Here is a 27200-nt window from a genome sequence, read left to right on the forward strand (position 1 = left end):
CATTCCTGGTTATCCACCTCAGGCTTGTTCCAAGCCCTGCTCTGATCCCACCAGATCCAGACCGGCATCCTTGGGCCAAACTCCACAATTTCCAGGGAAAACATTCCCTGAGGATCCTTTTCCACCAGGATTCCCATAGGGAAAACATTCCATGGGGAAAACACTCCCTGGGGATAATTTTCCATCAGGATTCCCTCGCAGCTCCCAGAGGCTGTTGGGAACAGCTCCTTTCCGGCTGGTTTATCCATGAGCAGACAGAACAAATCCCATGGAGCTGTGGAAGTCCTTCCCGAGCCTCTTCCCGTGGGAACGAACCCTTGGAAAACACCAGGAGCAGAGCAGCAGCACAAGGCCCGATCCAGCAGCCTCTTCCACAAATTCCACCTTTCCAAAACCCCGCTCCGTGTCCTTCTCCCAAAAAACCAACCTACACAGGATTAGCTGGGAAAAATCCCTTTTCCATGATTTTTTAGGATTTTCCTCACTTTGGATGACCGGGATGTGATTCCCGTGCACTTAAACTGGTTTTAAACTCCAGCTGAACTCCTGATCCCCCTTGGATGAGATGGATAACGCGCTCCCGAACCTTGGAGCGGAGGGATTTCACCTCTGGTTGTTTTCCCAATTTTCCAGGGGAAGCAACAAAGGGATCCTTTGTTCCAACCATCCTTCGGAGCAGGGACCAAAGCCAGGCTTGGCAAGGAGGGAGAAAAAAAACTCCGGAGCCACACAAGGAAACGCATCCATGAAAAATCCTGGCTCCTGCTTCCACAGAGCCCTGAGCACGAGCTGCTGGCTTGGGATCCATCCCTTTTCCCTGCGGGCCGGGATTGCTCCTTGACCGGCCAAATCTGGCCCGGGATGGGCGGAATGATCCCAGTGGTCCATCCACGCCTCAATCCGTGTCCACCTCCAGGAGAGGAGCAGCTTCCAGGGCCAAAATTCCAAGGTGGGAATTTTGGGTTGGCTTTCCAGGAAGAAGCTCCCTTCTTTCCCAAAATAACAGGGGAAAAACAAGGAAAGAAACAAACGGAGAAGGGTCAAACTGAAGAACTCCATTGGCAGCAGGGGGATTGTTTGGGAAACGTTTTTTCCAGGAAAAAAATGCCGGAATTTTCCACTTTGGAATGGTTTTGTCACGTCCCTCTCCCCCTTTTCCTACTGTTTAAACTCTTCCCTAAATTTGATCTGAGCTTGGAGACGTTTCCAATAAAATTATCCCAGGGAACGAAGCTCCAGGATTCCAAAGCTCCATCTCATTCCTTCCTCTGGAATCTTTGGGATGGGATCCCACATTCCTGGGAGCAGCTCCCAGAGCTCCAGGGGGTATAAAGGGAGGTGAGTCCCTATCCAGAGGTTTTATTCCCAAAGGAAAAAATGGGAGCAGGTTGGCCACCAGCATGGTTTTCCATGAATAAATCATGGAAATCTGAGCAGAGGATTCCAGGGATTCGTGAGCATGGCTGATCCCACTCTGGGCATCCCAGGGTGTTCCCCCCATTCTGACCACTCAGAAAAGTGGGACAAACTGGGAATCCCACCAGTGGGAATGTCCAAGCATTTCCAGCACTGGATTGTGGGAAATCCCAATTCCAGGTCATGGGAAACCGGGGTCAAGCTCCACATCTCAAGCTGGGATCCCCTGGATTCCCACATTATTCCCTCAGTTTTCTCCCAAGTTTCTCTGACTTAAAAAATAGGAATTTTATTACAAAAAGCCCCGTTCCCAAATTCCATGTTTTCCACGGACACGCTCCAGTTACTTCCCTGATAAAAGACAAAGCCCAGCTGTAAATTTTAAGGATAAATCCTTAAATGGGAAGCAGAAAGGAGGGAATGAGTCTGCTTTCCCAAATTCCCAATTCTCCAATCAGGAGCATTTTTGGGAGCTGCTTTTCCCTTTCCACACTTTACACCGGAGCCAACTTTTCCCAATTCTCCTGTCCCGTTCCCAATGGAGGCTGAAGGATTTCAGGATGAGATCCTAACAGAGCTGTGAACAGGATCATGGAATGATTTGGGTGGGAAGGATCTTAAATCTCATCCCATTCCACCTTTTCCATGGGCAGGGACACCTCCCACTATCCCAGATTTCTCCAAGCTCCATCCAACCTGACCTTGGACACTTTCAGGCATGAGAATTTGGAATGAGTGGGAATGAGCAGGGCCACATCCATTTTTTGGGGGGGAATTAGCCAAATTCCTGATTTCCAGCTTGATGTGGGACCCAACCCGAGCTTGGCTTGGGATACACCACAAATATCCAAAAGCACCAGAAAATCCTTGGGAATAGAAACCCCCAGGAGCCACCAAGAACGTGGATAAAGAGCAGGATCCATGCCCAAATTGGACATCTTGGATTCAGCAGCTCCTCCATCCCTGGAATTGCTCAAGGCCGGGGAAACTGAGGCAGGAAACACCTGGAAGGCTGATTCCTTCTGGAAACTCCAGCTTTTCCAGCCCTGTGGCATCCAGGAATAGGGAGAAGGGAAATTCCAGCCCTTGATATCCCACCAAGGGATGGGAGGCTGGGAAAAGCTCCACCAAACATTCCTGACACCATTCCCAGCTGCTCCAGAGGCACCGGGATCGCCTTGGGATCTGTGCATCCCACTCACAGCTCGGCACAGGTCTGTCCCAAAAATTCCTTCTGCTGGAGAAGGAACCCAAGGACTGTGGATGCAGGAAGTTTCTGGAAGAACAGAAGCTCCAGGGGTGTGTCCATCCTGATCCATTCCCAAGGGAATGCTGAGATCCCTCAAACTCATTGGAACTGCACCAATTCCCCGCTCCCACCACCATGGATTTGGGATTCGGGATTCCACAATCCCAGTCCAGTAAAATTCCGGCAAGCCAGGAGCCAAACTGGGAAAAGGAGACCCGGCCATGGAGCAAGGACGACAGAGCCTCAGGGAATTTTTGCTTTCCTTGGGAAGAACCTGGCATGGATTTCTCTCCATCGGGAAAGCAAATCCAGCCCCTCATTCCCAACAGAGGGAATGAGGAGGAGTTTGGGGTTGTGCAGGTGAGGAGAGGAAGGAAGAACGCGTGAAAGTTGGAAAAGGATGGATCCAATTGGATCCGGCCTCACATCGGCACCTTGGATCCACCCTCACCAGTTCCACCGGAGCACGGAAGGAATCCGGGATCTTCCCAGCGTGTTTTCCATACCTGGATGGGGATCAGGGGCTCTTTGTCATCGATGTCGATGAGGACGTCATCCCTGGGCGTGAGGCTGACGTCATCTGCAACCGGAGCAGGGCGGCACCGTGATCCCAGGATTTGGGAATATCGGAGCCCAGAAACCATGGGATCGACCTCCAGGAGTGATCCCGCTTTCTCCCAGACCCCATTTCCATGATCCCAATCTCATCCAGACCCCTCAGACCATCCAAAATTCATCTCCACGATCCCAAACTCATCCCAGACACTTCCCACCATCCAAAGTTCTTCTCCATGATCCCAAACTCATCCCAGACCCTTCCCACAATCCAAAGTTCATCTCCAAGATCCCAAACTCATCCCAGACCCTTCCCACCATCCAAAGTTCATCTCCACGATCCCAAACTCATCCCAGACACTTCCCACCATCCAAAATTCATCTCCATGATCCCAAACTCATCCCAGACACTTCCCACCATCCAAAGTTCATCTCCACGATCCCAAACTCATCCCAGACCCTTCCCACCACCCAAAGTTCTTCTCCATGATCCCAACAACTCCCAGACCCTTCCCACCACGTGAAGTTCATCTCCATGATCCCAAACTCATCCTAGGCCCTTCTCACCATCCAAAGTTCTTCTCCATGATTCCAAACTCATCCCAGACACTTCCCACCATCCAAAGTTCATCTCCATGATCCCAAACTCATCCCAGACCCTTCCCACCACACGAAGTTCATCTCCAAGATCCGAAACCCATCCTAGGCACTTCCCACCATCCAAAGTTCATCTCCAAGATCCGAAACCCATCCTAGGCACTTCCCACCATCCAAAGTCGGCAGTGGGAATGTTCCTCTGGAGAAGGGAAGGATCCATGGAATCCTCAGAGCCCCTTTCAGAGCCTGAAGGGGCTCCAGAAAAGCTGGAGAGGGATTTGGGATAAGCATGGAATGACAGGACCCAGGGAATGGCTTCCCACTTAATTTGAGAAGGAATTCCTGGTTGGGATGGAGTTCCCAGAGAAGCTGCTCCATCCCTGGAAGTGCCCAAAGGCAGCTTGGAGCACCCTGGGGTAGTGGGAAGTGTCCCTGGTGTGAGGTTGGGACTGGATGTTCTTTAGGATCCCATCCAACACCAAAAATTCCATGATTCCATGATTTCCAGTTGTTCCAGTTGGGTTTTTGAGGCAAAGCAGACGAGCTCGGCATCAGCGCAGAGGGAAAATATTCCAACGTTCCCTGAGGGATTCCAAAGCCTTGGCCCCCAGCTCCAGAAAGAGCTCAGAATTCCTCAAATCCCCGATATTCCAGGCTGATGTCATTCCCTCAGCCAGTTCCCAGCTTTTATTCCGAGCTCAAGATCCATTTAAACTCAATTTGGGCAGGAATTCCTGGCTGGGAGGGTGGGCAGGGGCTGGGCTGGAATTCCCAGATTTGCTGTGGCTGCCCCTGGATCCCTGGCAGTGTCCAAGGCCAGGTTGGACGTTGAGACTTGGATCCACCTGGGACAGCGGGAGGTGTCCCTGCCCATGGATGGGGTGGAATGGGATCATCTTTAAGTTCCCTCCCAACCCAACCATCCCATGACTCCACGAAGGGCACAAATCCCGACATTCCCACGTACCTGGCTGCTCCTGGGGCGCCCCCGTGTCCTGCTGGGAGGGATCCCAGTAGAATTCCTGGAGGGAGCGGATCGTGCACTGTCCCACCACGGGTCTCCGGCCGAAGGGGCGGTTGTCGATGATCTTCAGGATGATGGGGGGGCTGTAAAGGCTCTCCTTGGGCAGACGCTGTGGGAAGAGGGCAGGGAAGATGGAATGAGGCCGGAGAGGGAGGGAAGAGGTTCTGCACCATCCCCAAACATCCAGGGGCAGAGGGAACTTCACCAGAAGAACGATTTTTATGGAATTTTGAGGTCCTTCACCAGTAGAACCAATTTTATGACACCTCCACATGGTCCATTTTCGTGGGGTTCTAAGATCCATTTTTATGGGATTTTGAGGTCTTTCACTATAAAATCCATTTTTACAGCACTGTCCTTCACAAGATCCACTTTTATACGATGTCGAGGTCCTTCAGCACAAGATCTGCTTTTATGGGATTTTGAGGTCCTTCACCACAAGATCAAATCCTATGGGATTTCCAGGTCCTTCAGCACAGAATTCGTTTTTACAGGACCTCCAAACCCTTAAAAAGATTTCTTTTTATGGGACTTTGACGTTCTCCACTACAAGATCCATTTTTAGGAGACTTTGAAGTCCTTCACCACAAGATCCAATTTTATGGGACCTCCAGATCCTTTGGAACAAGATCCCTTTTTATGGATCTTTGAGGTCCTTCACAAAACACATTTTTATGGAATTTTGAGGTCCTTCATTCCAAGATCCAATTTTACGGGACCTCCAGATCTTTTGGAACAAGATCCCTTTTTATGGATCTTTGAGGTCCTTCACAAGACACATTTTTATGGAACTTTGATGTCCTGCACCACAAGCTCCATTTTTATGGGACCTCCAGGCCCTTCACGAGACCAACCTTTATGTGACTTTAAGGTCCTTCACCAGACCCATTTTTACAGGATTTTAAGGTACTTCACCCCATTTTTGAGGACCTTCCCTTGCCCCTGCACCACTCCAGTCCCGTTGGGACCTCACCACTTCCATGAAGAGCACGCAGACGTCGAAGTTGGGGTTCTTCTTGACGTTCTTGATGACGCCGGACTGGACGCGCTGCCCCCCGCACTCCACCAGCAGACTGGGCGAGGTCACGCTGGCCAGCTGGAAGCTCTTGAGGTTCCTCAGCCCCCAGGCCAGGATCTGTGGGATGAGGGGACACCAAATCCTGAGCCAAAGCTCCGCTTCCAGGTTCCCATGGAGCTCCTCGGCAGTGGAGGAGAACCTGGAGGTCAGGTCCAACCATGTAGGACAAGCAGTGGTGGGAATTATGGAATCCTTGAGGTTGGAAAAGACCTCCAAGGTCACCGAGTTCAAGCTGTGACTGATCCCCACCTTGGCACCAGGAGTTCCTTGGACAATTCCAGGGATGGGGATTCCAAAGCTCCCTGGGCACTTCCAATGCCTGACCACCCTTTCCATGAGGAAATTCCTCCTGATATTCAACCTGAACTTCATCCTTATCCCATTCCTCGTTTCCTGAAGTTCATTCTTATCCTATTCCTCGTTCCCTGAACTTCATCCTGCTCCCATCCCCTGTTCCCTGAACATCATCCTTATCTCATACCTCATTCCCTGAACTTCATCCTTATCTCATTCCTTGTTCCCTGAACTTCATCCTCATCCCATTCCTCATTCCCTGAACTTCATCGTTATCCCATTCCTCATTTCCTGGGCTTCATCCTTATCCCATCTCTTGTTCCCTGAACTTCATCTTTATCCTTATCCCATCCCTCATTCCCTGAACTTCATCCTTATCCTTATCCTGTCCCTTTTTCCCTGAACTTCATCCTTATCCCATCCCTCATTCTCTGAGTTTCATCCTTCTCTCATTCCTTGTTCCCTGAGCTTCATCCTTATCCTATCCCTCATACCCTGAACTTCATCCTTATCCTTATCCTATCCCTCATTCCTTGAACTTCATCCTTATCCTTCTTCCATCCCTCATTCCCTGACCTTCATCCTTACCCCATCCCTGCTTCCCTGGGAGCAGATCCCAACACCCCCAAGCTCCACATTCCTGTCAGGGAATTGTGAAGAGCCAGAAGTTCCCCCCGGAGCCTCCTTTTATTTTTTTTCCAGAATCGCACCCCAGAATCCATCACGGATCCCATTCCCGGCTCCGTGGCTCACCTCGATGGCCGTGCGCTGCAGGACGGGTTTGATTCCCTGCGGGACCATGTAAACGTTGGGCTCCCGCTGCGGCGGCGGGTAGGGAAGGTCGGAATCCGTGGACTGCGGGAGCGGAGAGGGAAAGGAAAACATCAGGAAGCGCCAGGATGGGACATCAAACCCCGTTCCCTGTTGGATCCACCCGGAATCTCCATCCTTGCCGAACCGATCTCTCCCAGGAAATCCAGGACAGCCAGAGGAGAGAGGTGGGGAAGGGCAGGATGGAGGTGCCGGAAAAGTGGTTTTATCTCTTTAATCCATCCTGGAGAAGATCCAACATTCCTGAACTTTTCCCAGGGATCTGCCTTCCAAGGTTAAACCTTTTTTAGGGAATGATGGGGTGGAACCGCCTCTATCCCATTCCAGGATCACGGTGGGATGAGGAAAGGGATGAAGCAGCAGCGATGGGTTCGTAGTTGGGCGATTCCCAAAAAAATTTAGTGGGAGCAGCACTGTGGGATGGAGGATTGGCATCATCTCTGGATCTGGGAAGGGGCTGTGGTTCATCCCACACTTCATGGATAATCCAGAAATCCATGGGGTCGGGCTCAAGTGAAACTACCTGGGAATTCCATTGGGATCATCCCAAACCTGGGAGGCAGGAATTCCCAATCTGCCTTTCCAGAGGAGGAGAGTGGGAGCAGGAATTTCTCCCCTTTTCTTTTCCTGCATCTCCCAGAGCCCCCAGAAAGGCCAGAATGAAAGCAAAACCTCTGGAAATCCATCCCAGGAGCATGGAATTCTCTCCCAGCTGGAATTTTACTGGATTCAATGATGTGTGGGTGTGTTTTAATTACAGGACTGGGTGAGGGATTGGTTCTCCGAAGGGATTTTCCACATGGAATCATGGAATGGTTGGGGTTGGAAAGGGTCTTAAGGATCATACAATTCCAAACTCCCTTCCTGTAAAATTCCAAGCTTTGATTTTCCTTGGGAATTGCTGGTTCCTGAGTCCAGCTGCTTGTTAGAAGGAGGTTTTGGGGAATTCCGTGTGGGAGGAGACGCCTGGGATTCCCACACGGAGCAGCCACTCCTCCATTCCATGATCCATGTGCTCCCAGTGTGGGTTAGTGTTGGCAGGGAATGGGAATTTTATCTGGGATAAACCGAAGGAGAAGGGAGAGCTGCAGAGAATTCCCACATTCCCTGGGTTACCTCTGGAACTCTAATTCCCAAAAAAAAACCTCATTTCAGGCTGTTCAGGCCCAAAATTATGGAACAGTTTCGGTTGGAAGGGATTTTAGAGATCAATCCTTCGGCAAATCCAGTGGGAAATCCTTGGGAAAGAGCTCCTGCCCCCTCCATTCTCTCCAGGATCAACTCGGATTTTAACCCTGTGTCATTCCAGGTTTTTTGAAGTCCTTCCTGCTGCTCTCCCAGTGATTTTCCAGGCGTTCTCCTGGATTCCAGCTGAATGTCAGGGGACGGAGTGTTGGAATGGATGGGAACGAGCAGGGAATGCTGGGGATGAGGTGGGAGCAGGGAGGGATCAGGATGGGAGTGGGAAAAAGTAATTCCCAGGCAAAGCCAGCTGGAGGGAGGCAAATCCATGAAAATCCTGCTGGGAGCCAGGATGGGTTGAACAAGGATAAATCCGAGGGAATGCAGGTGGCAGGGAGCTCTGGAGATCATGGATTCCAACCCAGATTTGGATCCAGGATGAGTGAAAATCAACATGGATGAGGCAAAAAAAAAAAAAAAGGCTGGAAAAGATTCCCAGTTTAAATGGAAGCTGGGATGTGATCCAAAGATAAATCCCAGAGTTCAGTGGGAATTTAGCTCCAAAAGGCCAATCCCAAGAAAAAATGGATAAGGATGGAGCCAGCCTGGTCCTTCAGGAGCATCCATGGGGCACCGGAGACTCCGGCTGGCACCAGTCCTTGGGATGCAGCCTCAGGAATTTTGTTGGGATGTGGTTCCTGCAATCCTGCTCTCCCTGAAAGGCTCTGCCGGGATTTTCTTGGATTCGGGGAAAAGGGAAGGAAAGGGAAGAGAGCGATACCCATTGGAGGAGCCCCTCCGAGAACAGGGCAGGGATGCAGAGCTGTGGAATGCCCCATCCCGGAATTCCGGCGGTGGGAAGAAATGGAGGAAAAAAGAGGAGAGAGATGATTATGGACAATATGGAACAGCGGGATGAGCTCCCAGGAAAGATGGTTTGGGTGGGAAAAAAAGTCTTGGAAAAATGCGTTTATCCCATCCAATCCAACCTTTCCTGGGAATGTGGCTCAGGTCTTTCCTAGCTCATCCCCCAAATTTTGGGATGAACAGATCCGAGGGCCACCACAACATTCCAAGAGTAGTTTGCTTTCCCTGCCTGGAGTTTTCCAAGATCCCAACTGTTGGTTCAGCCTGGGATTGGCTCCATGGGATGCACAAGGATAAAGTCTTGGCATTCTGGGTGTGGAATCCGAATCATGGGAATGATGGAATCAAGGAATACTTTCCATTGGAAAACTCATCCCATTCCATGGGCAGGGAACCTTCCACTACCCCAGGTTGCTCCAAGCCCCATCCAACCTATCCCTGAATTTTCTGCAAGACGAGGGATGAAAATTTCCTTCGGAACAACTGGAACAGTCCAGCTCATCCTCGATTCACAGCAAATTCCCTATGGAAAGTTTGGAATTGGGATTTCCTGAGGGCAGCCCAGCATTCCAGCTCTGGCACACCAGGGTTGAAAGGATGGGACACCTCATTCCAGAGGGCAAATTGATCCCAGCATTCCCAGCCATGAAGAAAAGCCCATCCAGCCAGAGGTCACTCATATTCCCAAAATCCTGATGCTCCCGACTTGACCCATCCGGGAAAAAGAGGATTTCCCAAGGAAGCGAATTTGAACAATTCCAAGAGGAAAAACAAGGAATTCCCAAAGACTCACCTCATCCAGGCTGGAGGAGAGCTCATTCTGGGAAAGAGGAGGAGAGGACAGAATTAGAGGAATTCTCATCCCTAAGCCCATCCCAAGGTTTGTAATTGGAGCTGACATCCAAAGGGAATCATGGAACGGTTTGGGATGGAAAAATCCTTAAATCCCATCCAGTCCCACCCTCTTCCCCTATGCCAGGTGGATCCAGCCTGGCCTTGGGCACTGCCAGGGATCCAGGGGCAGCCCCAGCAAATCTGGGAATCCCAGCCCAGCCAGGAATTCCTTGCCAAGATGCCAGCCCAATCTCCCCTTTCCCAGTGGGAGCCATTCCCTGGCTCCTGTCCCTGCAGGCCTTGTCCCCAGTCCCTCTCCAGCTCTCCTGGAACCCCTGCAGGCACTCTGAGGATTCCCTGGAATTTTCCCTTCTCCAGGGGAACATTCCCAGCTCTGCCAGCCTGGCTCCAGAGCCTTTGGAGCATCTCCATGGGATCCTCTGGATCCTGGAATGGGATAAATTCGCCCTGTCAGGAAGGAGCTGCCCCACTCCCAGTTTTCCTTATCAGCTGAGGAAAAGTGGAATCTCTATGAGTTCAGATTCCTTCACCCTAAAAGAATTCCCTCGTACAGGATGGAGGGAATGCTGCAGGGTTGGAAAGGGGCTCCAAATCCCTGGGAAAGCTGGGAATGGTGCTGGATTTGCAAGGAGGAGTCGGGAATTACCTCAAATCCAGGGATGTGATGAACAGCCGGCTGCAGGGAGAGAACACAATTCCCATTAACATTCCCACTGCTAATTCCTCTTTTTCCAGGAGGGAAACTTCAGCCCCTTTCATTCCCAGCTCCAAAAATCCTGGATTCTCATCCAGCCAGGAAGCACCAATCCAGCCGGATGATTCCCACTGGGATCAAACGGCTCCTCTGGGAGCACATCTCATTCCAAGGCTTTTCCAAGGCCTTTCCCACCTGGTTCTGAGGGAATCAGGAGGAGGAAGAGGCCGCGTGTGGATATTTGGGGCCTTTCCTGGCGTTTGGGCTGGAATTTCCAGGGGAGAGGGAATTGTGGGATTCCCATTCCCAGATAAACCTCAGGGCTGGGAAGGAAGCGTGGGATACAGGGATTGAGCTTCCCAATCCATCCCTTTTTCCTGGCACGTCTGGGATGCAGCCATTGGAAAAGCTGGAGCGGCTTCATCTCTCTTAAACCCCTTCCAGAAATAATTCCAAGGAAAGGGCAGCATTCCTGAGGGATTTGGCAATTCCCAGCTCCCTCGATATCCCTGAGACTTCCCCAGGACTTGTCCGAGGAGAGAAGGATCCATCCAACCCGTCCCACCTGGAATTCTGCAGTTTTCCATCAGGCCAACCCTAAACCACCTCTTTTCCCACCTGGAAAACCTCATCCTATGGAATTATCCCTCAAAAAGGGACAAATCCCAAATCCCTCCGGCCCTTCGCAGGCTCCAAAGGCGCCAGTGGAAAACCCACCGCCTGGAAAAGCTGGATCCTGGGGAAGAACCAGAATTCCGGAGCATTCCAGGCTCAGGGACGGATCTCACCTTTTCCCTCTGGATCAGCTCGAAGGCAGCCAGGAGCTCCCCGACGTTCCGGCCGGATTTGAGGACGGGATACCAGGAGAGCCGGGGCGAGCGCTCCAGGCTGGGCCGGCAGATGCAGCGTCCCATGAATTCATCCGCGCCCTGGAAAGGGAATTCCAGAGAAATGGGAATTGGGATCGTCCTTCCCATCCCTTTTCCCAGAGAAATCCATCCCCCCGCTTCAGCCAAAACTCGGGAGCGAGGGATGATCCCATTATGGGATCGGGGCAGGAAAACAAATGGGATCGGTGCTCATAGAGCCTCCGGCTTTCCAACTCCTCCCTGGAATTCCTAAGGCTGGAAAAACACCTTTTTAGGAGAAAAACACCTTTTTTGGAATTCCTATCCTAGGTTTTCCAGAGCAGGAACACGGAGCCTTCGGCAGCTCCTAAAAATCCCATTCCCTGCTCCTCACTGGGATCTTTGAAATCTTTCCTGCTGGGAAGGAGCAGGAGAGAGGAAAAAAGATTCCTGAGATATTCCCAAGCCCTTCCCAGGGTGTATTCCAAGAGCTTTTCCACAGAATTCCCTCCTGCACTTGTTTTTTCCAGGTTGGTTTTTTTTTCCAGCCTGGTTTTTCTGGGAAAAACCTCAAGTTCCTGCCAGCAACCCCCAAAAATTCCATAATTCTTGAGCCCTTTGGACACAGCAAACAGCAGAGGGCGTTTCCCTACTTCCATGACTGCATCCAAATTTATCCCAAAGTTTTTCCATGAGGAAACTCCGTTAATTCTCCCACTTTAAATGACAATGAGGAAGCTCAATGAACGGGACCTCAAGGACACCACAGGATTTTCCCTGGAATTTTCCCCCTCTGGAATGCCCACCCCAAAGCCCGAACCACCCAGGGGTGCCGGGCATCACATTCCAGAGGCTGTGAATTCCCGGCGGGAATCGCCACACTCACATAGGTGTCGTGGTCATAGATTTCCACCAGGATGTTGGGAGGGGACTCGGCCACCTCCTGAGAATTCCCAAAAATCTCGATCTCGTAGAAGATCAGGGTCTGATCCCAGGTGGGATTCAGGGTGTTCTTCTCCACCACCGTCTTCTGGCTCTGGTGCAGGAAGGACACGATGGCGTAGGGATCTGCGGGAACAGGATTCAAGGATTGGGATTCAGCGATGGATCCCAGCTCCGGCTCTTCCCGGAACTCCAAGCTCCATCCAGAACCGGCTCCCAAAGAGTTTGGGAATTCTCAGCTCGCTCCATCTCGCCCTGAGTTCCCTCAGATCTTGTTGGAGGAGAAAGGAGCTGCCCAGGCTGTCCCACCTGTCTGAGAGTTGGGATTGTTCTAAAGATCCAGGGAAATCTTGGAGACACTTCTGGGACCTAAAGGGACTCCAGGAGAGCTGGGGAGGGATTTGGGATAAGGGAAGGAGGGACAGGAGCCAGGGAATGGCTTCCCACTGGGAAAGGGGAGATTGGGCTGGGATCTTAGCAAGGAATTCCTGGCTGGGAGGTAGAGAGGCATCCCACATATCCCTGGATGCAGATTCCAGGATTATTCCACATCCATGGATTCAGATCCAAGGAACACCCCACACACATTCCTGGATTCAGATCGCAGGAACATCTCACATTCCTGGATTCAGATCCCAGGATGATCCCACAAACCGCTGGATTGAGATCCCAGGATTATCCCACACCCCCTGGAAGGAGGGCCAGCTGATCCCAGCAGCATTCCTCCTTTTTCCCCCCTTTTTCCAAGGAATTGGGGAACCAGGGGCTGGACTTCCCCTCTATCCACACTTAAAAATCCAGGACCACTCGGACATTCCCAACAGCCCACTCTGGGAAGAGCCTTTCCCACTTTTCCTCAGCCAAATCCTTTACAATAAACAAAAACCCCTGGATTTGGAGTTGCTTTTCCCTTTTTTTTTCCCCATTTTCCCCTCCCTTCTCCTCCTTTTTTTTTTTTTTTTCACAGAAGCTTCTCTAAAGCCCCTTTGTTGGGAGCAGGGAATGTTTATTTTTCCAACTGCCGAGCCCCTTTAATGAACTCCTTTATTCCCGGCAGCGGGAATCACAATCCCACATTGTGGAACGTTGCTGCTCGTGTTGTCCTTGGCCGGGATTTTTCCAAAGGAAAACGATTCCGGACTCCCCTCCCGGGCCATGAGCTCACCTCGCTCCCACCTCCTCATCCCAACAAGGAGCCTTTTGTGGGAATTCCAGGTGGGAACAGGCACTGGGGGACTTTTTTTTTGGATGCTCTGGGGTGTTTATTCCCAAAAAATCACATTATTCCAACTACAGGGAAAAGCAGGATTCCCTTGGCATCACGGTCCAGCTGCTTCCCCAGTTTTGGGATTGACCCTGTTTCCCATCATTCCTGGGATGTGTTGGTCCAAGTGGGGTTGAAATCCCAGAATTTGGAGGGAAATCCCGCCCAAATCCCTCTGTAAATTCTCATGGGAATCGAGCAGGGATAGTCCCGGACGGATGTTGACTCTCTCCCACCAGTGGACTCTTTTCCCGGGATTTGGGACATTCCACGTTATCCCAGCTCTGATCCAGAGGAGGTGGCTTTCCCTTTTCCCGCTTTTCCAGCTCCGAAGCATTAATGGGAATACCTGGCTGGGATGGCCCAGCCTCCAGGGATGAGGATGTGGGATTTTCCAGCTGCTGGGATAATTCCAGGCATTCCATCCCGCTCTCAACCACATTCCACAGGGATGTTCCACCTACATGCAACCATCCAAGCACCTCCAGCATGGAAATCCCATGGATAAAAGGATTTTTCCTATTCAGACTTCTTTCTTATCCCAAAAAACCCCGGCGTGGGAAGTCCCGACCGCACCAGCACAATCCTGGGAATTTCAGAAATCCCTGGAGTTATGCCGGGAAAAGGTGGAGCAGCAGAATATGGAAAACTCCTCCACAAAGGCCAGCCCCGGTTTTCCACCTGAATTCCCTTTTTCCCATGGAAATCCCTTTGCTAAATCCCAAATCCCAGGGACTGCTGCCCCCTGAGCAACTTGGAGAAGAGGGATGCTAAGGAATTATGGAATCGTGGAATCCCAGACTCTTTTGGGATGGAAGGGACCTTAAGGATCATCCAGATCCAGCCCCATGGGCTGGGAACCTTCCACTGGATCAAATCCAAAAAGGAATTTCCTGAGGATGCTGGAGAAGAAGGGACCGGACTGTGCCGAGGTCCTGATTAAATCCTGTCACCCTCCGGAATTTTCCCTGGGCACATCCCATGGAAGTTTCTCCCTGTGCTCCATCATATCCAGCATGGAGAACAAAAGGTTCCAGAAATTCCTTGGAGCCCATTCCAGGCTTGAAGGGGCTCCAGGAGAGCTGGAGAGGGACTGGGGACAAGGCCTGCAGGGACAGGAGCCAGGGAATGGCTCCCACTGGGAAAGGGGAGATTGGGCTGGCATCTTGGCAAGGAATTCCTGGCTGGGCTGGAATTCTCAGATTTGCTGGGGCTGCCCCTGGATCCCTGGCAGTGCCCAAGGCCAGGCTGGACACTGGGGCTTGGATCCACCTGGAATAGCAGGAGGTGTCCTGGCCCATGGATGGCTCCCCTCTGCTCCCGGAATTCCATCCCGATGTAGATCCAAACTCACCGGAGAAGCTGTCCTTGTCCATGGCAATGAGATCCCGTGCCTGGTACAGGTAACAGCGCAGGTGGAATCTGTTCCCGGCTGTCGGAAGAAGGGGAAACATGGAAAAAATCCCAGGGAGATTCCATCATTCCTCATCTGCCATCTGAGAGAATCCCAGCTTAATCCCCCTGGGATATCCTAAGCTTCAATCCTGGAGCCTCCCAGGACTTTCCCATATGCACCGTCCTCCCCTCCACGATCCCAGGGAGATTCCATCCTTCCTCATCTCCCCTGTGAGAGAATCCCTGCTTAATCCCCCTGGGATATCCCAAGCTCTGATCCTGAATTCTATGGACGTTCCCATATGCACCGTCCTCCCCTCCACCCTTTTCCCATCTTTATTTTTCCATCTTTTTCTGGGAAAAGGATGGGAAACGCCTTTCCCACTCCCCTGGGGTCCTTACAGTCAAAAATGCAGGAGATCGTGGGTCTGTTGACTCCGAAACTCAGGGTGGACGCGGATTTTCCGTCGTCGCTCTTGTCATCCGTCACTCCTCCCTGCAAGGAAAACAACGGAAAGTCGGGAATGCTGGGATCACCTCCAGAGCCAGGATTCCCCACAGGATGGAATTCTTTGGGGTGTCCAAGAGGAGTCTGGGCTTCCAGCGTTGCCCAGAATCCTAAAATTTAGGTTGGAAAAGCTCTTGGAGATTCCCAAGTTCTCCTCATTCCCCATTGGCCTTGGAATATTTGTGGGAAAAGGAGCGATTTCCAAGGCTGAGAATTCCCATTTGCGGATCCCATGGGAAAAGGGGGAATAGGAACAATCCCGCCGGGAGCTCTGGGGGTGGGAGGCAGCTGGGATCCCACAGGATGGGAACGGCTCCTGGAAAACACCACGGAGCCTCTTTTATCCCAAAGGGATCAACTCTGGATTGGAGGGAACGACAGAGCGAGGAAAAAAAGGGGGGGAAAAGCCAAACAGGAGAGGAAAGAATTCCATAAAAAACAGAGAATGGGAGCTTTGTACTGCTTTGGCTCTCGTGGAATCATTGGAGAAGCGTCGGGTTGGGAAATCCAGAGTGTGGAGAAAGTTGGGAACAAAGAGGGAAAGCAGGGAACAAACAGGGCGGATAACGGGATAACGGGAAACAGATAACGAGCGGCCGATAACGAGCGACCAATAACATTCCCAGGCAGAAATTTGGGAATGGGAGAAGCTGTTCCCTACCAGAGCCCCTTCCAAGGCGAAGACGGCGGCGGGGCCGGTGCGTGCCAGAGGCTCCATCCGGCGTCTCCAGCGGCGCCGGCGGAAGGAGTCGGAGCGGCGCTGCTGGAGGTGGAAGCGCCAGCCGAAGAGGGAAGCGTATTCCCAACCATCCCCGTCCAGCTCCTCCTGCTTGTGCTGCCAGACAGGGATCACGGGGATCAGGTTTTCCAGGATTGACCCAAAAGCTGGGTTTAGGGTTTTCAGGATGTTGTTGGATATGGTTGTTCCACCCCAGGTTTTCCCTGTGTCTCCTCCAGGTTGGAATAATGGAATGGAGTCATGGAACAGTTTGGAGGATCATAGGAATATTCAAGTTGGGAAAGATCTCTGAGGTCATTTGTTTTTGGTTGGGAAAGGCCCTGGAGATTGTCATGGAATCATGGAATTATGGTTTGGGATGGGAAAGACTTTAAAGCTCAGCCACTTCCAGGGACATCTCCCACTGTCCCAGGTGGATCCAAGCCCCAGTGTCCAGCCTGGCCTTGGACACTGCCAGGGATCCAGGGGCAGCCCCAGCAAATCTGGGAATTCCAGCCCAGCCAGGAATTCCTTGCCAAGATGCCAGCCCAATCTCCCCTTTCCCAGTGGGAGCCATTCCCTGGCTCCTGTCCCTGCAGGCCTTGTCCCCAGTCCCTCTCCAGCTCTCCTGGAGCCCCTCCAGGCACTCTGAGCATTCCCTGGATTTTTCCCTTCTCCAGGGGAACATTCCCAGCTCTGCCGGCCTGGCTCCAGAATCCCAGAATGGTTTGGGTGGGAAGGGGCCTTAAAATCCCTCCCATTCCACCCCATCCATGTTCAGGGACACCTCCCATATCTCAGGTTGCTCCAAGCCCCAGTGTCCAACATGGCCTTGGACACTTCCCAGGATGGAGCTGGATTCTCCCAATCCAACCATTACCACTGCTGGATCCACCCTGGGAACGCGTCCCTCCAGCAATCCCTGGGATGAATCCCACTTGGAGCGGGATCGCTGGGCTGGGGCCAGATCCTGCCCAGGCCTGTGGAGCTCCGGCAGCTCCACTTCCCATCCAGCTTTTCCCTTTGCCGTCATCCCGACCCCTCCCATGACTCTGCCGCCTCTGGAATTTCTCCCTGGATCATCCACCCCAAGCCCTGGAAGGTTTTTCTCCCAGCAACACCCACAGCAAATGGGGTGACAGTGGCTACAGTTATCCCGAAAATTGTCTGGGAAGGGAGACAAGCAGCCTTGGGAAGCGGCAGGGAGGACCGAGGAGCGGAAGCAGCATTCCCGGTCCAATGGCACCATCTAGAGGGAAGTGGGATAGGGACAGGCTGGGGACGCCGGCCCTCCCCCATTTCCCACACTCCTGGACTTTCCTGGATGTCCCCATCCCACCCCACATCCCAGCCAATCCCTCTGGAATGTCCTCCACCCCCAGGAATGCGGAGTTTTCCACTGGAAACCGGGATGATCCCTCCTCAATCCCCAAGGAAAAGCGGATCCTGCCAAAGCCAGGCACCCACCCGGAGGGACAGGGCCATATCCCGATCCAGTGGCACCTTTTCCCGGCCAATCCCACCTTTCTCACGGCTTCCACGTGCTCCAGGTCGCGCCGGCGGAGCCGCACCCAGCGCCGGCGCCGGTGGGTGTGGAACATCTTCTCCGCCGGCACCCAGGCCTTGGGCTTGCGCTCCGGCGGGATCGTGATCCCGTATTCCCAGCCTTGGGAAGAAGGGAATACCTGGTGGAGGTGGGAGAAGAGCCTCCCTCCCCACACCTTGGCGCTCCCACCAGGAATTTCCAACTGTGAAGGTGTGGTTGAATCCAATAAAACTTCCCGGCTGGATTTCCCTCCTTATGGCATGATCCATCCCTCTGGAATGCCCAGGGATGGATCCGTGGTGTCCTTGGCTCCAAATCCCACCCTGGGGACTCTTCCCTCCCTCCCTCCAGCCATTCCAACCCCCAGGACCATCCCAGCACTCTCCAGCCTGGTGTTTTCCATTTCTTTTCCACCAGGAACTTCCCAGATTATCCCAGCACTGCCTTTGGGAATTCCCATCCCACAGCTCCAGGCAGACAAGGGAAAAGGATCCCCTAGAGCCTGATCCCTTCTCCTGACCCAGTTCCCACAGCCATGGGAATGTTTTCATCCACAGACCACAGAAAGAAATCCCAAACTTCCCAAATCCCGGATCCCGAAATTCCAGGATCCCAAAATTCCCAAATCCCAGGATCCCAAAATTCCGTCTTTGGTACCTTTCTCATCCACAGCCCTGTTGAGATCCGTGTCCCATTCCACATCTTCCCACTTCCAGCCTGGAGGACACTCGATCTCATCCTTGGGCAGGACCTTCTCCCCGTTCTGTGGGACACAGGGAATTCTCGCCCAAACCGATCCCTAAATTTCCCCCTGGGATTCCAGCCCGGCTCCCAGAATTCCCAGTTTCCCCTCACCACGTCCGTGTAGGAATCAGTCATGTGGATCCACTGCCCTCCAGGGAGCCGGACCTGGTTCTCGAACACCTCCTCCACGAAGCTCAGGTGCCCGGCGTCCACGTCGTGCAACAGCCTGAATCCCGGGAATACCCAAAATCAGGGATTCTCAATCCCACCTTCCTCCCGTGCCATCCTCAGCGCTCCCAAATTTCTCCTGCCCCTCCGAGCAAAGTTTCCCCTCAGGAAAAACCCAAACCAGGATGAAAATCCCACCCCAAAGCGCCTCAGTTTTGGAGCATCCCAAGATTTGGATGAGGGGGAATCACATCTGTGGGCACAGACAAGGAAATACGGAGGCATGCCAGATTTTGCCACCGGATTTTGGGATTCCCAGGAATTCCCAGCGGAAAAGCCCCACTCACGTCTTTTCTGGGCAGATGAACCAATCCCCAGCCCAGGTCCATCCCGCGGAAGGCCGGAAGCTGTCCTTGGGAAGCTTGATCCGGCCGGTGACGTCGGAATATTTGGGATAAGTGAGGCCGGTGGTGCCCCAGTTCCCCACCAGCGCCAGCTTGGTCTGGTTCTCATACTGGGAGAGCCAAGAAAAAGGATGGATTTGGGGTCAGAATTGCAGAATTCCATTAATAATCCCATAGAATCCCAGGGATAATCCCTGCAGAGGGACAGGCCTTGTGGGAAAAACTCAACCCGTTCCACAGCATCCCAATTTTCCTGTTGTGGGGGACAACACGGCTCCATGACTCATTCCCAACTTTCCCCTCAGCATTCCAGGCTGAGCTGGTGGGAACAGCTCCTCCTTCCCAGAGTTTTTAGGGAATGATGAGGTTTTAGGTCCAGCCCACCACCCCCTTTTCCCACCAGAACAGGGATTCTTTGGGAATGCGATGAGGTTTTAGGTCCAGCCCACCACCCCCTTTTCCCACTGGAACAGGGATTCTTTGGGAATGCGATGAGGTTTTAGGTTCAGCCCACCACCCCCTCTTCCCACTGGGATGGGGATCCTTTGGGAATGCAATGAGGTTTTAGGTCCAGCCCACCGCCCCCTTTTCCCACTGGGATGGGGATCCCTTGGGAATGCGATGAGGTTTTAGGTTCAGCCCACCCCGTTTTCCCACCAGGATGGGGGTCCCTTGGGAATGCTCACGGTTTCGGCAAAGACGGAGAGTTTTCCCTCGGCAAATTGGTTGAATTCCTTCTCATCCACGGCCAACCCGAACCAGAGCCGCACCCGGAGCTGCGCCGGGATCCGCGGCCCCATCGCCTCCTCCTGCGGGTACTGCCAAGGAAAAGGCCCCCGGGAAGGGATTAACGGGAATTCTGGGAGGCTGGAAGGGTGGGAATGCAGGTGAGACATGGAGCAGTCATGGGATAACGTCAGGAGTGGGTGGAGCGCTTTGGGATCGTGGAATTGAGATTGGAAAAGACCTTCAGGATCATCCCAACGCCACCATCGACATCCCTGAAATGTGACCCCAGCTGACCTTGAGGAGCTTCGAAATTCCAGTGGTCCTGGACAGGACCAGGGACAGGATCAGGGACAGGATCAGGGAGAGGATCAGGGACAAGGACAGGGTCACAGAAAGGTCAGGGACAAGGACATGGGCAGGGGCAGGGATAGGGAAAAGGACACGGATAAGGTCAGGGGCAAGGACAAGGTCAGGAGCAGGGGAAAGGTCAGGGACAAGGACAGGGAGAGGGACAGGGACAAGGCCAAGGACAGGGACAAGTTCAGGGACATGGATAGGAAGTAGAACAGGGTCAGGGACAAGGGGTGGGAAAAGGATACGGATGGGGTCAGAGAGGTTGGGGACAGGGACGGGGTCAGGGAGGTCAGGGACAGGGACAAAGCCAGGGACAAGGACAGGGAGAGGGACAGGGAGAAGGTCAAGGACAGAGTCAGGGACAAGGTCAGGGAAAAGGAAAAGGAAAAGGAAAAGGAAAAGGAAAAGGAAAAGGAAAAGGAAAAGGAAAAGGAAAAGGAAAAGGAAAAGGAAAAGGAAAAGGAAAAGGACAGGGAGAATGTCAGGGACAGGGAGAGGGACAGGGACAAGGACAGGGACAAGGTCAAGGACAGGGACAAGTTCAGGGACATGGATAGGGGTAGGGACAAAGTCAGGGACAAGGACAGGGAGAGGGACAGAAACACAGACAAGGTCAAGTATTAAAGGTCTCTCCCAACCCAAAACTTTCCATGATTCCAAGAAACCGGGGCTGAACGTTGTGTTGGGATTTGAGCTTTCCCTCCTGGATTTTCCATCTTTTCAATTCTTTTTAGTGGGAAAACTGTTGGGAAAATCAAGATTCCACCCGGACAGGCCTCCAAAGGTACCTTGAGGAAGATGGTCTGGAGCTTCCCGCAGTTCCGGCCGCAGCAGTTGGGGATGTTCCGGGAATACAGGACCTGGTGGGCCGGGATGCGGGCAAAGGCCACGCGTTTGTACCCCTGAAGCATCCAGATGACGATGTCCGGGAGGCTGTTCTGGGGCTGGAAAACACAAATCCATAGGATCCCGTCAGGAGGGATCCACCAGCACAGCCCAGAATGGGATTGTCAAATCATGGAAGGGGTTGTGTTGGGAGGGATCTTATCCCAGGTGGGTCCAAGCTCCATCCAGCCTGGCCCTGGGCACTGCCTGGGATCCAGGGGCAGCCCCAGCAAATCTGGGAATTCCAGCCCAGCCAGGAATTCCTTGCCAAGATGCCAGCCCAATCTCCCCTTTCCCAGTGGGAGCCATTCCCTGGCTCCTGTCCCTGCAGGCCTTGTCCCCAGTCCCTCTCCAGCTCTCCTGCAGCCCCTAATTCCCTATTTTTCTGCTGTGGGATCAGCTAGAGCACATGGAACTTCCCACCCACCAACATTCCAAGTCCTTCTCCCACCGCTGCTCCCTGTCCATGAGTTGATCTCGACCCATCCATGAGCAAGACCAACCTCAACCATCGGAGCCAAACCTGGCGCCGTGGGAGAACCCATGGATTTGGGAGCCGGGATGGAACATCACCCCCGCTTCCCACCACAACCACGGTGGGAAAACCAGGAAGAGTCACCTCCTCCGCCATGGCCCGGAGCCGGCACAGCCAATCCTCTGCCTGATCCAGGATTTGGGAAAGGCCGGAATTCTCGTGCTTGAGCCTCAGGGCCACCTTGAGGATCTGCTCCAGGTGGGTGCTCCGGAAGCGGAACAGGTTCTGATCCAGGTGGGTGCTGGACGCCCTCCCCAGGACATCGGGAAGCTTCAGGCTGCAGGGATAGGTGGGAATCAGGGACTGGGATGGACCGGGATGGACCTCGAAGGTCATTAAGGGCTGTTAATTGTCACTAATAATGACTAATGGTGATTAATGGACATTAATGGTGATTAATGGTCATTAGCGGTCACTAATGGTCACCAATCATCATCAACGGTCTTTACTGGTCATGAAAGGTCATTAATAGCCACCAGTCATCATTAATGGTGATTAATAGCCATTAATAGTCACCAATCATCATCAAAGGTCATTAATGGTTGTTATTGATCAAATGAGATCATTAATGGTCATCAATCATCATTAATGGTCATTAATGATCGTTAAAGGTCATTAAGGGTCACTAATTGACATTAAGGGTCATTAAGGGTCACTAATTGATATAATGGTCGTTAATGGTCACTAATCATCATGAATTTTTCATTAATGGTTATTAAAGGTCATTAACGGTCATTAATTGTCACCAATCATCATTAATGGTCATTAAATGTCATCAAAGGTCACCAGTCATCGTTAATGGTGATTAATGGTCACTAATCATCATCAAAGGTTGTTAATGGCTGTTACTGATCATTAAAGATCATAAATGATCACTAAGGGTCATTAATGGTCACTAATTATCATTCATGGTCATTAATGGTCAGCAATCATGATGAATTTTTCATTAATGGTCATTAAAGGCCATTAATGGTCACTAATTGTCATTAATGGTCTTTAATTGTCACCAATTATCATTAAAGGTCATTAAAGGTCATTAAAGGTCACCAGTCATCATTAATGGTGTTTAATGGTCACTAATGGTCACCAATCATCACCAGTGGTCATTAATGGTCATTAATGATCATTACAGGTCATTAATGGCCACTAATCATCATTAATAATCATTGATCCATCCCAAATCCCACTCCCAATAGCTCATCCAGCTTCTTGGGGGATTTTCCGTCCTTTTTAATGTTTTTTCCATATTTTCAGCAAATTTCCAAGGAATTGAGAAGTCACCAAAGATATTTGGGAACAGAAAGAGCAAAAGAGCTTCAAAACACAGCCGGAATTCCCCCTGGAATCAGGACGGGAATGAGCCACACCCACATTTTAATATCCATTATTTAAGCTCCTGGAAAAATGGATCAGGTGCCAAACTGGGAAGTTTTCCTGTAAAATTCAAGGATTTATGGATCCGCTGCTATAAATTAACTTCCTGCTCCTGGTTCCCGAGCCACAAATCAGGATTTCCTCCGGAAAAAATAGACGGAGAGAAAGATAAATTTATTTTTAGGCTTGTGGAGAGGTTCGGAAGGAGATTTTTAAGGATGCAACATTCCCATCTCGGGAACTGGGATTGTAAATCCCATTTTCTTATTGCGGGTAAACAGGGAGAATATGGAATTATGGAATAATTCGGGATTTTCCACTATCCCAGGTGGTTCCAAGCCCCATCCAGCCTGGCCTTGGATACTTCGAGGGATGAGGACTTGGAATGAGGGGGAACAAGCAGGGATAAGGTGGGAAAAGAGGGGAAAATGGATAAAAAGGGGATAAAAAGGAGGGGGAGAAGGGAAAAAAGGAAATAAGGAAAAATAAGGGAATAAGGACAAAAAAAAAGGTGGGAAAGAAAAAAGGGAAAAAAGAAAAAAAAAGGGGAGAAAAGGCAAAAAGAGGAAAAAAGGGGGAAGAGAATAAAAGGAGGAAAGGCAAAAGAAGAAACAAAAATGGAAAAAGAGAAACAAGGGAGAAAAGGGGGAAATGGAAAAAAGGGGAAAGGAGGGGAAATGGAAAAAAGGGCGGGAAGAGGAAAAAGGAAAAACAGAAAACAAGTGAAAAGACAAAAAAAAGGGAAAGGGGAGAAAAGGAAAAATATTAAAAGGGAGAAAGAGGGAGAAAAAGGGGAAAAATGAGAAAAAAGAAAGAAACAGAAAAAAGGGAGAAGGGGGAAAAGGAAAAAAGAAAGCAAAAAAGGGGAGAGGGGGGGGAAAGAGGAAAAAGAGGGGAAAGGAAAAACTGAAATAAAGGGAAAAGGTGAATAAAATGAAAGTGGGGAAAGGAGGGAAAAGGGAGGAAAAGGGGGAAAGGGGGAAAGGAGGGAGAGAAAATAAAAAAAAGGAAAAAAGGTGGGGGAAAAGGAGGGAACGAACGAAAAAGGGATAGAAAGGAAAAGGGGGGGAAAGGGAGGAAAATGTGGAAAAAATTAGGAGAAATGGGAAAAAATAGGTAAAATAGGGGAAAAGGAAGAAAAGGGGGGAAAAGAGAAAAAAAGAGGGAGGTGAAGAAAGGAGAAGAGGGGCGGAGACATTGTTCCCTTCCAAGACCAAGAAGAAACATCAGGAAAGGTTTCCCGTCCCGAACTCCCAAAATACCTGCAGTCGGCGATGACGTCATCAAGCAGCTGGGATCCCAGCGCCTCCAGCTCGACCAGAGAGCGATTGGATTTCAGAGCCACATGGATCTTCTCCAGGTTGGCTTCCTGCAGGAAGAGTGGGGATCAGGAGCTGAGGAATCACCCGGAATCCCATCCTGCTTCCAGGATATTCCCAGAGAGACGGAACTCCCCAGGATCAGAGATTCCACTCTGGGTCCCACCGGGGATCTGCATCCAAATGTTCGGAGCTCCAGGGGAACCAACAGGGAAATCCAATGGGAAGTCTCAGAAATGGCTCAGGAGCTGAAGGACAGCCCCTGGATCGCTGGAATTGTCTCCAGGTTGGATCCACCTGGGATAGTGGGAGGTGTCCCTGAACATGGATGGGATGGGATTGAAGGTTTCTCCAAACCCAAACCATTCCAGGATGGAATGCATGCTCTGGGAGAGCTGGGAATGTTCCCCTGGAGAAGGGAAAAATCCAGGGAATCCTCAGAGTGCCTGGAGGGGCTCCAGGAGAGCTGGAGAGGGACTGGGGACAAGGCCTGCAGGGACAGGAGCCAGGGAATGGCTCCCACTGGGAAAGGGGAGATTGGGCTGGGATCTTGGCAAGGAATTCCTGGCTGGGCTGGAATTCCCAGATTTGCTGGGGCTGCCCCTGGATCCCTGGCAGTGCCCAAGGCCAGGTTGGGGCTTGGATCCACCAGGGGCTTGGGACGGCGGGAGGTGTCCCTGCCCATGGCAGATGTGATGTGGGTCTGGGTGGGATTTAAGTTCCGTTCCCACCCAAACCATTCCATGGTTCCATTAAGTTCCTCATGCAGTGGATACACGGCTGTGTCACCAGACACCCCCCGGCCTGTAGATGGCCTCTGTCCCCTCCCTGTGTCCCCAGGACATCCTCAGGGATGTCCCCAGGATGTCCCCAGGGATGTCCCCAGGGATGTCACTGGACACTCCTCAGTCTGGAGATGGCCTCTGTCCCCTCCCAGTGTCCCCAGGGATGTCCCCAGGGTGTCCCCAGGGTGTCCCCAGGATGTCCCCAGGGTGTCCCCAGGGTGTCCCCAGGGATGTCCCCAGGATGTCCCCAGGATGTCCCCAAGATGTCCCCAGGATGTCCCCAGGATGTCCCCAGGGTGTCCCCAGGGTGTCCCCAGGGACGTCCCCAGGGATGTCCCGCGGATGTCCCCAGGGATATCCCCAGTCATTCACCAGCCTGGAGGTGGCCTCTGTCCCCTCCCAGTGTCCCCAGGGATGTCCTCAGGATGTCCCCAGGGTGTCCCCAGGATGTCCCCAGAGATGTCCCCAGGGTGTCCCCAGGATGTCCCCAGAGATGTCCCCAGGGTGTCCCCAGGATGTCCCCAGAGATGTCCCCAGGGTGTCCCCAGGATGTCCCCAGAGATGTCCCCAGGGTGTCCCCAGGGATGTCCCCGGTCACTCCCCAGCCGCTCAGCCCCGTAGAGCAGCAGGTTCTGGGCGTCCGTGCGGTGGCCGATGTCCTCCCAGTAGGAGGAGAGCACCACCACGGGCTTCACGTTCCCCCAGGGCAGGTAATAGTAGTGACAGCCTGGGGGACAGCACGGAGTCACCTGGGCATGTCGGGATAGCGGGATCCACCCCTCGGGAGCGGGGATGAAGGGGGAAGAGCGCGATTGGGATGGGAATTCCCCTCGGAAGTTGTTTGGGAGAAAGATGGGAATGGTGTTCCCCAAATCCTTGAGATCCCACCGAGATCCAACGGGATCTGAGTCCATGGCTCCGGCAGCAAGGCCAGAAACCAGCTCAGCATTCCTGGTGGGATGAGATGGGAGCCAGGAAAAGGCCAGGGAAAGGTGCTCCCAAAAGCCACCTCATGGAGCTGAGAGAGGTCCCGGCCTCCCTGCTCCTTCCCAGACACAATTCCCCATGGCTGAGGTGGGAAAACCCTCTGGAGCTGTCTGGTCCAAGCAGGATCACCTGGACATAACCTCGGGCTTCCCATGGATCCCTGGAAGTGTCCAAGGCCAGGCTGGACATCGGTGCTTGGAAAGATCTGGGATAGTGGGAGGTGTCCCTAATGGATGGGGTGGGAATGGGACAGGATTTAAGGTCCATTCCAACTCAAAGCATTCCATGATTCTAGAGCCTCTTTGCTCTGGGAGAGCTGGGAATGTTCCCCTGGAGAAGGGAAAAATCCAGGGAATCCTCAGAGTGCCTGCAGGGGCTGCAGGAGAGCTGGAGAGGGACTGGGGACAAGGCCTGCAGGGACAGGAGCCAGGGAATGGCTCCCACTGGGAAAGGGGAGATTGGGCTGGCATCTTGGCAAGGAATTCCTGGCTGGGCTGGAATTCCCAGATTTGCTGGGGCTGCCCCTGGATCCCTGGCAGTGCCCAAGGCCAGGCTGGATCCACCTGGGACAGTGGGAGGAATCCCTAAGCTGGAACGGGGTGGGATTTAAGGTCCCTTCCACCCCAAACCATTCCATAATTCCAGGGTTCTCTTCCGCCAGCCGTGTTTGGATCGTCCCGAAGGACGGAATCCGTGCTCACCATCGAAGACGGCCCCGCTGTACTGGGTGGTGGAGGCCAGGGGCAGGCAGGTGGTGTCGAACTTGTTGCCGTAATTCCCGATGCTGACCTCGAACTGGACGGCGCCGTCCACGCCCTGGAGCATCGTGGCCGAGTAGAAGGCGGCGAAGAGGGAATATTTCCGTCGGCGCAGGTATTTCTGGAATAGGAACGGGAATTGGACGTGGAGGAGATGCTGCCGATGATCTCCGGGAGGTGGAGCCGGAAGAGACTGGAGGGTAAATCCTGAGTGGCTGAGGGAGCTGGGAAGGGGTTGGAAAACCAGGAAAAGCTGAGGGAGCTGGGAAGGGGTTGGAGAACCTGGAAAAGCTGA

The 27200-nt window shown here is 52.4% G+C and overlaps 1 protein-coding gene across 1 annotated transcript in view; it reads right to left on the reverse strand.

Moving 5' to 3' along the window:
• The window catches only part of DYSF (dysferlin), an 81886-nt gene that overhangs the window by 32422 nt on the left and 22264 nt on the right, over nt 1-27200 (reverse strand). The window contains exons 20-39 of the mRNA XM_031065169.1: nt 25763-25887; nt 24319-24425; nt 21767-21959; nt 21051-21206; nt 19866-19997; nt 19123-19289; nt 18719-18833; nt 18521-18626; nt 17841-17983; nt 16261-16434; nt 15494-15587; nt 15051-15128; nt 12377-12558; nt 11431-11571; nt 10595-10624; nt 9887-9913; nt 6967-7068; nt 5815-5976; nt 4785-4950; nt 3172-3245 (exon numbers count right to left, since the gene is read on the reverse strand). Of these exons, the coding sequence (XP_030921029.1) occupies nt 3172-3245; nt 4785-4950; nt 5815-5976; nt 6967-7068; nt 9887-9913; nt 10595-10624; nt 11431-11571; nt 12377-12558; nt 15051-15128; nt 15494-15587; nt 16261-16434; nt 17841-17983; nt 18521-18626; nt 18719-18833; nt 19123-19289; nt 19866-19997; nt 21051-21206; nt 21767-21959; nt 24319-24425; nt 25763-25887 (2474 nt within the window). The remainder of the gene's footprint in view (nt 1-3171; nt 3246-4784; nt 4951-5814; nt 5977-6966; nt 7069-9886; nt 9914-10594; nt 10625-11430; nt 11572-12376; nt 12559-15050; nt 15129-15493; nt 15588-16260; nt 16435-17840; nt 17984-18520; nt 18627-18718; nt 18834-19122; nt 19290-19865; nt 19998-21050; nt 21207-21766; nt 21960-24318; nt 24426-25762; nt 25888-27200) is intronic.

Source organism: Geospiza fortis, unplaced genomic scaffold (assembly GCF_000277835.1).
Source record: "Geospiza fortis unplaced genomic scaffold, GeoFor_1.0 scaffold1004, whole genome shotgun sequence".
NCBI classification, from domain to species: Eukaryota; Metazoa; Chordata; class Aves; order Passeriformes; family Thraupidae; genus Geospiza; species Geospiza fortis.